This window comes from Vanellus vanellus, assembly GCF_965231255.1.
Source record: "Vanellus vanellus genome assembly, chromosome: 4".
Taxonomy (NCBI): Eukaryota; Metazoa; Chordata; class Aves; order Charadriiformes; family Charadriidae; genus Vanellus; species Vanellus vanellus.
Genome location: NC_138909.1, coordinates 27,059,440 through 27,071,711, shown reverse-complemented (window position 1 = coordinate 27,071,711; position 12,272 = coordinate 27,059,440). Strand labels below are relative to the sequence as shown.

General features: G+C 40.4%; 1 protein-coding gene across 1 annotated transcript in view; it reads right to left on the bottom strand.

Moving 5' to 3' along the window:
* COL25A1 (collagen type XXV alpha 1 chain) overlaps positions 1-12,272 on the bottom strand; it is a gene marked incomplete at its 3' end in the record, with an annotated part of 335,563 nt that overhangs the window by 3,223 nt on the left and 320,068 nt on the right. Inside the window, exons 36-39 of the mRNA XM_082482527.1 lie at positions 9,147-9,200; positions 7,894-7,920; positions 7,083-7,136; positions 1,069-1,155 (exon numbers count right to left, since the gene is read on the bottom strand). Of these exons, the coding sequence (XP_082338653.1) occupies positions 1,069-1,155; positions 7,083-7,136; positions 7,894-7,920; positions 9,147-9,200 (222 nt within the window). The remainder of the gene's footprint in view (positions 1-1,068; positions 1,156-7,082; positions 7,137-7,893; positions 7,921-9,146; positions 9,201-12,272) is intronic.

Sequence of the window (12,272 nt, the reverse complement as noted above, 5' to 3'; positions counted from 1 at the left end):
GACTTGATTTTTAGAAATAATATTTACACCGTTCTGTTCATGACTCTCGTTTTGGCCAAATCCCGAAAACATGCACCCAAGACTGCATGGATTTGAAAGGAAGTCCGGGGTGCAGAGTAGCTCTGGGACAGGCTAGCGTGAAGAACTGAGCCAGTGCAGACAGAAGTCATCAGATTTGATTAGAAGTGGACGTTGTGCTGGATTTCTACAAAGACTTGCGTTCAGGGTGAGTAAGGCAATAGGTATTTTGTGAGGAAAATAACAAACAAACGATTCTCAGGGAAAATGTAGGAAGGACACAAACTTATAAATTGCCATGTGATGTGGGAGCAAACTGCTGAGAGTTAGGTTTGAGGTGTCAACAAAAATGTGTGCTCTCTCATTGCGGTTATGATCACTGAAGCAGCTGCTTTGTTCATGCACATGCATGTGTTACGTGAATAATGTAAAGTCAGCTCAAAAACCCATTACTTTACATTGAGAACGGCTGACTACAAACAAAGGAACCGCATGCAGGGTTGGTAGGAAAGAGAAATACTGTACCAATTGGCAAGGGGCATCCAGCCCATCCAGGCCAGGCTGGCCTGGCTCCCCTTTTTCCCCCTTAATTCCACGGAATCCCTGTTTGTAAAGATTAACTTGCAGTGTTACTGTCAAGGAAATGCCTTCAGTATTGACTTAGCTGGAGTGAACAAGTAACAACAGAGAGGGCAAGAGGAGCAAGCTGACCACCTCGGTGTGATTTCAACCTGTGGGGCACTGACTCCAGCACATTCCAAATTTGGTTCCTTTCCAACATGTTTAGCAGAAAATAATGAAAAAAAAAAAAAAAAAAAGACGAACAAACCCCACAAATTTAGCCTGAAGGTTTTAAGTCTGGTGCTTTAAACCAAAATATGAGGTTGACAAACAAAGTCTGCTCCAGAATTTGCCAGAACTTGAGATAAGGTTGCATTAACAAAGGGCCACAGGTGACAGAGTAGGTGGTGCTTGTTCCTCTCCCCTCGTTTCTTATTCCATCAGTCTACAGCAGGACGATCGATTGTCCAATACACAAGTGAGACGTACCAATGGGCAAGGTGCATCTAATCCAGGAGCACCCTGTTCTCCTTTCTCCCCTTTAGGCCCCTTTTTGCCTTTCTTTCCCTTTTCCCCCTGTGGATACAATGGTTTGGATAAAACAAGTTTCATTCTTTTGGAAAAAAATTAAAGAAAGATTGGTTTAAAAGTTTGGGTTTTTCTTTTTAAGCCAATGGAGAGCTGAAAGGACACTTACCACTGTGTTCTGGTTTGGATGGTGCATTATGTGGAAAAATAAATTATATGATCACAAGCAAGAACTGCAGTCAGTCGCTATTACTTTGTGTCGGTATTTCATATCAGTATTATGAATATTTTGAATCCTAGAACAGGGCTTGAAATCATTGATTTCTGAAGACAGAGGCAAATCTGCAAATCCCCCCAATCCACAGTCCAAAATAAGAGGTCTCTTACTTGTTCTAAGTGACAGCACTGAAGTGCAGCACACACAGTCTACGCTGAATTTGTCAGCTTTCCTAGAAGATTTGTCACTTGTCAGGTGTAACTTTGCGAGAGCAGAGTATATCAGCACAGTCTCTCTAAAGAAAGACCTGTGGCACAGATGCTTTGCAGGGACGGCTGGTCTTGGGCTAAATTCTATCAGCTTCCATGGTGTCACATCAAGGGTGAACGTGGCCTGGTGCATCCTTTCCTGAACTGACCTTTGGCACTCTGGTAAGAGTTTGCGACAAGTCCCGTTCTCAGCGGTGTCCACAGAAACCCACAGACCTCACTGAGGGCGCACTGCTGTCACTCCATATACACCACGACCACTTCAAACCCTGTTACAGGAATCAAAACATCCGAACTGCTTGATGGAGAGGTGCTATGACACTTTCAATGATTTCGTAATGTCTTGGGTATCATAAAGTCATCAGAATTGATAATCAGATTCTTTATTTAAATATTACAACATTTCGGTGTTCTCTCTACTGCAGGCAACATTTCTTCTACTTATTTTACCAAAATTCAGTCCTTTGATTTCACACTGAGTTTTCTTTTCTAAATGTAAAACTTCCGATGCTTTAATTACTCATGGAAATGAGTTGACTCCCCTCATTGAAGCTACCTGCAAAGATGACCTCACCTTCAAGCAGTATAAGATGTTTAGGGAGTTCATTTTATAATTGGTTTCACACCAGTTGATCACAATGGTAAATGAGTTTCAGGTTTGCTCTCAATTTCACAAAAATCAAAAAAGGTTCTGTTAAAAAAAATGAAACAAATTGGACTAGGATTGTAAAAAATGGGATAGGAAGGATGAGTAAATCAGGAATATCACAAAGATATGGGAAAAATAGTCATAGGAAAATTAGTATGACATTGGAGAACCAGCAAGCGAGGTTGTGGCTATTGGGAGGATTTAATTTGTGAGGAAAAGGGTAAAAAAGACAGAGGAATTGTAAGGAATGAAGGTAGAAGGAGAAGGAAGGAATGCCCCTTTGGAAAGACAGACGGATTTTGGTGAAGCATAGTAAATAGACATTTAACTAGTTCCACACCAGTACAGAAAGACAATCCATTAACAAGAGAGAAAAAACATTTTTACACAATTAAAAAATAATTAGCAATATCATGTTTAAAAAAGGAAGGAAAGTGCATTATTCATTCATTTGAAATCATAGCATACTTGACACATTCAAATGAAAAAAATCTTTTCCATGAACAAAACATACTGCAATCATCATATGATGGGAGCAAAGTTTCTTGTCTATCTTTTCTGTGTGCCAAAAAGGTGCAGGATAATATTAAGGAAAACAGCAACCCAAACGTTATCCTCCTTTACCAAATTATAAGATTGTGATGTAAAAAAAACCCCACAAGTCAGGATCTGTAAGTTGGTTAAGTTTTCATCTTAAACCTACAAACATGGCAGCATAGCACAGAAGACCAACAGTTTCAGGGCCAAATCTCATGTTATTTGGGCTTGATGTAACACCAATATATTTGCTGTGAGTGTATGCAAGCACAGAGCATGGACATACACAGAGCACGAACGTACTCCAAAATTTATTCTGAAAATGGACAGTACAGTTTGGTTTCTGACTCTTTTTTTTTAATATCTTTAGGAATTTTTTAACTTGTTGTGTTACCAGTAAGCAGATAACTATTTAAACTTCCAATTTTGCAGGGCAAAACTATGAACTTACTCAAACCAATGCAGCAGTCATCTGTGTAGAAAATAGTCTGGATTTCCTGAGTACTTAACTACTTTTTCCACAGACTGAGTTTTTGTCTCATAATCTTCACCTCCTCACCCTTAACCAGAGAGATCCACAGGAGATATGGAGAATCTACATCTGATGAAGATTAAAAAAAATAATCTTTCTTGCCTTTCCTCAATGCCTAGAGAAATACAAATTTGTGGCACTTTTGTAACACCGTTATGGTTGGAACGATCTCCAATCCTTACATGCACAGATTTTCATCAGTGCATAGTGTAGGGGGAAAAAGATGATGCCTTTCCAGCCACTGCTGCGATACATCATACTCCTCTGTCAATATTTAAAACAAGAGACACAACTGCAATTTTGGGATCAGGGCCCCCTTCCCTCCCTCTCCCCGCAACACAATCTCTACCTTTTGTTAAAGGTTATTCCTTTTTAAAGGATTTTTTTTTTTCCTATTCTGTCAATATTTAAAACAAGAGACACAACTGCAATTTTGGGATCAGGGCCCCCTTCCCTCCCTCTCCCCGCAACACAATCTCTACCTTTTGTTAAAGGTTATTCCTTTTTAAAGGATTTTTTTTTTTCCTATTCATACAACTTGAAAATACAAAATCAATTGTGCAAACCTTTTTTGTGCTGCGTGCTCCTGGACTATAATTTTATATGAGTAATTTCAGCCAGAACACTTTTAAAAATTATTTTTACAGCCAAGTTAAGCAGACATTATAATGCAAACACTGACTTGCTTTCACTGTAGCAGAACTACTGACAGGCTAGAATAAAAATCATCAGTCTAGGACTCATCTCAAACTGAAAAAGTAAAGATTTATTCCCTGCCTATGAAAAAAATTAGTGTCACCGGTTCTCAGTAGATTGTTAGTAATGATAAATACTTTCACAGTGCAGTTTGAATTAAGTTTCTTAACTGGAAACTCACTAATCTCAACTTGTGTGATGTCCATCTAACAGCCAATACCGTAAGGAATCTTTAAACACCAAGAAATCATGAGCTCAACCCTCAACTTGTAAACTGGTTTATCTCCATTGAAATGGATGCTGTAACACCAATTTGGTCATAGATAATTAGTAATTTACATAAGAAAAAACATCAGAACTGAGACAATTTGTTATAATGAAAGCTTCTATTAATTACATTACTTCATGTCTTTTGAGAGTCAGCCTTCCATTTCGAAAAGGAACTACTGATGCATCTGAGGTGGTTTTGGTGTAGCAGTTTACTTGCAAGACACAAGTATTCCCTCATTTCTGGAAAAAAATGCATCAAATTGTGCAACAGAAGTCTCTTTCACAGAGGTCTCAGCTATATCTTCCCTGATTTTTTCACCAAGATAGACCTGCCTTTGCCTTCTAATTTTCTTTGAATATTCTGAGCATTTTTGAGGCAGAGATTCCACCTCCATTTTCACTCTACACACTTCCTGGCAATCCTCTTCATCTGAAAGTCCTTAAGATAACATGGTTTCTGAAATATCTGTCGGGCTTGCAAAGCACTTTATCCCATGCATTCTCCTCAAGAAACAGGTTTCGCCTTTTCCTGAATTTTTAGGGAAATGGAGGACTAGACTTCCTAGGAGATGTGTCCTGCAGCCCAAGAGAACAAGGCTACACGGGCAGTCTGAATCACAACTAAACTCCAAAAAAGGGCATAACTCTGCCTTGTGGCCCCACACAACTCCCACACACAGTTTCCTCACCCTCATGCAACTGGAGTTGCTGTGTTTGCAACCGGAGGTCCTGTGTTTGAGCTATTTAGTCAATCTCTGGGAATTATGAACTAATGGCCAAAAGCAGCATGCTGGACTCTAGGACGTTAAAATATTTTTACATCTTGAGTGCAAGAATCACAGCTGTTCCATTTTCACATGATATCAAATTTATATAAGCCAACTGTTTTACAAGCTTTCCAGCCTTTCTTCCAGAGATCTTCTGGGGCTCTGATGGCTGTATTTTGTCTGCCTATCTCTAGCTGTACACGGAAACACAAACTCAGAAGGTCTGCTTGGAAGGGACTTCTGGAGGTCACCTAGTCTAACCTCCCATCCTGAGCAGGATAACTCCTCACACTAGATCAGGTCAGACCAGACCAGGTCCTGCAGTCCTCCATGGGCAGTGGTTGAGGCACCTCTCTGGGTAAACTGTCCTAGTGCCATGCTGCCCTCTTAGAGAACAAGGTTTTCCTAATAGCTACTCTGAACCTCCCAGGAGCAGCTTCTGGTCCTGTGTTTTCCCATTTGCTATTACCCAGAAGAGTTTTGCTCCACCATCTTTATATCTCAAGTAGTATCTTCACGTAGTTTGGCCTCCTCTATGTCAGACTAAGCCAGTCCACCTCATACAACCTCTTCTGCGTGTGCCCCAGGCCCCTGCCAGCTTGTTAGCCTACTCCCTCTCCAGTTTCTCAAGTTTTTCTTGAACTGGGAGGCTCAAAATACCATCTGCAGTATTCAAGCAACCTCACCAGGATCGATTAGAGCGGGGTGACAAGTTATTTTAATCTTCTGGACACAACCCTTCTAATGTATCCCAGTATGAGAACATACCGTTAAGCTCATTCAATTTGGCACCTACTGTACCTCCCACTTAGCACAGGCTGGCCATTTTGCCAGTCATCTATCAGAGCTGGCAGTTATCAGTTACACCTTTCTACTGATAACTGCTCTCAAAAGAGAAAAGCTGTTCGCTTGTGACAGACAGATCTGTAGTCTTTGACAGCAAGCAAGAGCTCACCTTTCATTACGATTACTCTGCCTGGTCAGACACTGCCTTTATAATATTCATAGAGCACCTGCTTAAGCAACAGTTGTGCTGCAAAATCCGTACCTTACCAGTGACCTCTGAGCTCAAAATAAGCAATAAAACAAGGGACAGAAGGGAAGGATACCTTTCACAGTACCCTTACCGATGCACTCGTGGGAAGCGTTTTGCCTGACAGTATTAAGAAAAGGAGATGAACTCAAACAGCCATGGTGACTTTTTAACCCTGCTTCTTGTTTAAGATACTGCGATGGGAAGCGGACCCTGTACACCTCAGCTAGACAAAAATAGTTGTCTGAACTAGAAAGGGGGAAGGGCTTTTTTACTAAGTGGTTTGGTGTGAGCGCTAATTCAGCAGTTTTAGCAACTGGGCTCTGTGTTGGTTAGAAATAGGGGAGATTTGCTCATGAGTTTTCTCTACACACACTTAGTCCTAAATTGCTTTTTACTAAACACATTTCCAAGTCACTGTGTCTGGACAGTGAAAATGAAGTTAGGCTGTTTCTGTTAACTTCACTATATAGTTGGTTTACCAGAAGTGTAGAGTATAGGATTTAATTTCAATCCACAAGTATCACAAAGTACTATCTTAACTGTAAATAAGACATTGCCAAGCATAACAATTTATACAGTTCCTGTCCTTATGCATTTGGTGTGGGACAGGTAGTGTGTACAGGCATGGCACACGAGGATCAACAGTTATACTGCAAATACTGCCAAGGAACAGAGCTGGGCTCTACAGTATAAAATTGCTACCGCAATGACACATTTCAGTGATGTCTGCATTGAAACATTACGGTTGACAGGGATTATCAAGAAGGGTAGGATGGCTTGGAGAAAAAGAGCCTAAAAACAAGCTGCGCTTTGGGACATGTTGATATTACTAGTTCTGTGCATTAATTTTCATGGTTTTTCATGCTTTTGCTTAGCATGTATCTGTGACCTGCCTTTTGGCACACAGTAAAAACATATATAAGTTTTAATGGAACAATTTATAGCATAAAGACAGCAGAACTGACTAAGCTGAGGAATCAAGCAACAGTTAATAAGGGTCACCTTTTCTCCCTTCTCTCCTATATCACCCTTTTCTCCTCGAGGACCAGGGAAGCCCTATAAAAACAAAATGGACAAAGATAGGTCGACTTTTATTCACATGCAGGTTAGGCCTTCAAATACTCTTGGAAAACATAAAAAAAAAAAAAAAGATTTCACTACATGCTTTGTATGTATATGTATGTTACGTGTGCACACATGCATGCACACAAGAGCATGTGAGACAAGTAAGTCATAGCGTTTGGTCGCGTCCTTTTGCCAGCAATGGAAAGTAATCACATCAATCAAAATGGCGATAGTCCATGCTATGTAGCATATGTAGGTTATGGAAAAGCCTTCTCCAAGTTAGTGATTTCAGTGTAGGACTAGAGGAAAAGGCTTTGAGTAAGTCCCTTTAGCATGTCAAAGAAAGAGGCTATATTTTGAAATGTATCACTTACAGGTAATGGAATTATTCTCTTTAATTAGGATAAATTCATTTAACCAAATGGTAGTGACTCCTTGTTCTCCTACGACTGAGTCACAAGTCTGAATATTTTCTTACCGAGCACAGTTTTTCAGCCTATTGACTTCTGAAAGACCAACTACATGTTTTACTAAGCACTATATCTGGCGGGGTTTGTCGGTGAGGGCTGTACGTTGCATAATCTTTGTCCTCTTCATCGTAGAGAAAGAGCAAATGCAGCACTTAGCACACTCTCTGTATGTACTGCATGCACACTCAGTGGAAACGAAGGTGTTACACCCCGTAAGCTGTTCCTTGAAAGACTCTTTACCTACCATTAAGAGTGCATTGGTCATACACGTTACTTACATCAAGGCCAGGCTCGCCATCTTTGCCCTGCCAAAGAACCATATAAACTATATTAGCGTCCCTACGATGTGATGCCAACGGCCGCCTGGACGCCCAACTTCTGCGCTCCCTTTATCCAGCAGCGCCCCGTGTTGCTGAGGCTGCGCACACAGCGTTGCCATTAGTGAAGGACCTTTCTGTCAGTGTTTAACATTTCCAGGACCTGATAACTTGACTGTAAAATCTTGCTTGACTGTAAAATTTTGTTTGTACACAGCTTCCAGGAGCAAGCTAAAAATACAGAAAAGCCTATCCTTTTTCATTTTTAGTTCACAGGAAAGGGAAACAGAAATTGGATTTTTATAATTTAACTCACGAAAGTGACCCTCAGATAAACATGCACTGCAGGCTAATTTAACACTCTACGGAGCCTGAAGACTGTCTCTAGTCATTGACTCCTGATCCAATTAAATGGATCCAATTAAACCATGAGTCTGTATTCCAGCTTAAATTAATTCATCAAATAGATTAGACCGAAGAGGGTATGGAAACATTGCAAGTCTCTTGCGGAGGCTGGTTGTGCCTGGCCAAGCACATTTACACGGCTTTTCTTGTGTCAAAGTACAGAACAGACATGTCTATATGTACACACCTGACCCAGTCATCAGCAAAGTAAACAGTAATTCAACTGATTTTATTTGGGCTATCCTCATTAGGCCAAAGGAAGTTCTAATTCATATTTTAGAAAGAGATAATGTCACTTAAATGATCTCCACCTATGAATGATCAACAATTAACTTCTCAAATAGCTTCTGAGCGCACGGCACAGACGTGAAAACAAAAATGGTCTCTGAAGTGTCAAAAAAACCAAAAATATAACGGTGAAGTAGCCTTGCAGCACGGAAATCCAAGCAGCTTATTGACATTAAGAAAATCACAGCTTTCCACAGTTCACCCTGAACTCGTGCCACTCTCACGTGGTCCCCAGACAGCTGATGGCCACAGGTTGCAGAAACAGGAGCACTTGCATTCTGGATTTCCTCTCTCTTGCTGGTTCGTGTCAGGTCTGTTTAATTATTTTTGCACGACCACACGCATGGGTAGGAATCTAAGTCTGCGATACGGACCAGTGACCTTGCACTATCAGGGGTTATTATCTATCTTTGCCTTTATCCAACTAATTGAGTTGCTCGGTGAAAAGCAGTCATAAAGCACACAAAGTTTAATCAAGGAGTGACGAAAAGCGCAATGTGTACAAACTATGTGTAACTTACAGGCAAGCCGTATGGTCCTCTGGGTCCGGGGTCACCTACAGTTCCCTTTTCGCCCTACGAAAAGATTACAGAACAAGCAAACAAAAACATTGTCTATCTTAGATAGAAATGATCTCTAGGAAGTGCTTTGGGTTAAAGTTTATGCATTCCTAAATCTTTTGAGTGAAAAAAAAAAATCCAAGCTCGTTTATTAAATGATTAAGGGAGAGAAGAGAAGGTGTGTATTACTTTCTAGGCAAAATGACTTTTTGGGCATATGATACTACATTTGTTTCTAAATCCATTAGGAACTGAAAATATTTTTAAAACTGAACTTGCACCAATTTTAATTTTAAGCTTGTAACAGCTGCAACATTACACTCAGTAAAAATCCAGTGTTGCAATAAAAACTAAGGATATACAGCATCAAGCTCCAGCACAGCAGCTGAGATGCAACACAGTGAGAGGCAAAAATAATATGTCAATCAATTCTTGTATTTAAGCGGGCAATGCTATTAACAGTGATGTCGTGAAGATTATCCCATGCATTGTGCTGTGTTGCTAACTGCTCTATTGGATTCTAGATTAGTGATGTAAATACCCTGGTTTATTAAATCAAATCTGTATTTATGTGCAAGACAAAAAAGTATCATAGAATACCAGGTTGGAAGGGTCCTCAAGGATCATCTGGTCCAACCTTTCTAGGCAAAAGCACGGTCTAGACAAGATGGCCCAGCACCCTTTCCAGCTGAATCTTAAAAGTGTCCGATGTTGGGGAATCCACCTGGGGAGATTATGCCAATGGCTGATTGTTCTCATTGTGTCCAATCGAAATCTCCCCAGGAGTAACTCGTACCCATTACCCCTCGTCTTTTTCCACGTGACTCCTTGCAAAAAGGGAGTCTCCGTCTTCTTTGCAGCCACCCTTTAAATACTGGAACATGGTGATAAGGTCTCCCCTAAGTCTTCTTTTCTCAAGGCTGAACAAACTCGTTTCTCTCAGCCTTTCCTCATATGGCAGGCTTCCTGGTCCTTTGATCACCTTGGTGGCCCTTCTCTGGACTGTCTCCAGCCTATCCAAGATTAGTACAGAGATTACTCCAGAATAAGAACTACAGAGATTACTCCAGAAGTTTGATCTCATTCTGCACTAAAATCCACAGAAAAATTAGCAGTTTCTAGAGGGATGCTACCAAAATAATTTTGCAAGCTTAATATAGAGCAAATTTTTCCAAATGAAATGAAATTTCAAGATGACAAATTTCAGGCTGACGGTAGCAATCATCTTTGCTCTCCAATCGTTCTTCATCAAGATTGATACGGAGTTAAACTTCCTGAGTCAGCCAACGTCAGCCCATGTAACTGCACGCATGGCGCTCTGTGAGCTCGTTAGGGAGGCAGGGCTGGTAAGTAGGTGCGGGCAGCAGTCCTGTTTCAGACTGGTGCTCTTTCTTCCGAAAATCCAGCAGAAAAGCCATACTCTCTTGAGAGAACTAAACTGCTCACAGTGTTGACGAGATTTAAAAAAAAGTCCTGACCGCCTCCAGCTTTCAAAGCTTCTACTCTGGATTTGTTATGGAGGGTTATTTGGATCCCTTCTTCACCTCCTTTCCTTAACATAATCTAACCCAAGGCTTCGTGCAAGGCTCCTGGCGTACACGACTGCTGCGTCTCGTCCTAGCAATTACTGCACTTAAGCTTTTGAGATAAATCTGTGTACAAAATCCTCTAAAAATCTGGGTTATTATATTAAAAGCGCAAGACAGAGATGTAGATGAGTGCCTAATTAATAGTGGTGATCATCAGCACAGCCAAGTCCCTTAGCACAGCTTTGAAAATGGGCTGCTAAGTCTCAATTTTATTGACTGGCTAATACAAAAAAGCCGGCACCGGAATAAACCATGTCTGAACCTGTTGTTGAATAATTAGAGCAGTAAGGAGTTTGTCAGAGCAACTGACATTTGATCTATTTAAGATACTTTATATTTTTACATAGGTGGACACTGTCTATACTGACTTTAGTCTCGAGGTGATTGGAAGCGCAATGTCTGATCTTTCTGGATTCTGTAAATCTCCAGCCATTTCTGAGCAGCACTTAGGCTGGATGCCCTTGCAGAACAATTGGAGGTATTGGGAAGTATCAGCTGATTTTCAAAATGGTAAATCCCTTGCAGTTTTAAAACTTTCTGCTGAGAAGAAACTAATGTGCTGACCTATGTATGTAACAGCTACAAACCTGTTTGATCAATACTTGAAATATGTCAAGAGTAGTTAAGTATCTTTTTTTAAAACCTTCAACAGCAAAGATGACTGTACAAAGTCATCCCAAGATAGGCCTGTAACGTTGCTAAACATATGGTAGACATAAAGATACTGAATGTATCCGTCTAGGCTATAATCTCATCTCTTATGTAAGAATATATTTAGAGAAATGTATCTCACATTTTTTTGCCTCCAATACAAAGCACATGCTGAAATATGTTCGGAATATCAGATGAGGTCCTGAATGTTTACGGCTTATATAAGATTGATGGACTGTCATGGGCATACTGCCCTCAGCCATCATGATAAAGCATTTCCTTCAGGGAAACAGACATTCACAAACTTCAGGAAAGTTTTTAATATCTTTTTGTAAGACAATTCATCAGTGCCCAAAGAACAGAAACCATAGCCTTTGGTTTTGCCTCCTATTTCACTTCATTCTCCTGAATCAGGGGTGAAGATGAACTACCGTTTGCATGAATAAACCTGCATAATTGGTGTCTCCATTAAGATTGATACAGAGATTTCATAACGCTGCCATGGTGACAAACATTTAAACCAAATTAAAGAGAAGGCACTTTCCATCCCAGTACAGAATGTGTGCACTGATGACAGTGCTGCACAGGCTACACATCTGAGAGCCAAAACCAAGCTCAAAACCAGGTCTTTGCCATCAAGGCAAGAGTTTCAGGAAATTAGCATGTCATTAATTTTGTCTTTCAGCTTCTTTTTGATGGACAAGAAGTTGGATACACATTATGTCTGTCATTACCCTTCAGGTTTAGACGTCCCCTTTCACTAGTAGTAGTTGAAGATGTTTGTCTGTTTACCAATGTTCTCTATTTTCTTTCAAGACAATATATGAGATTTATAGGCACAGAGCCA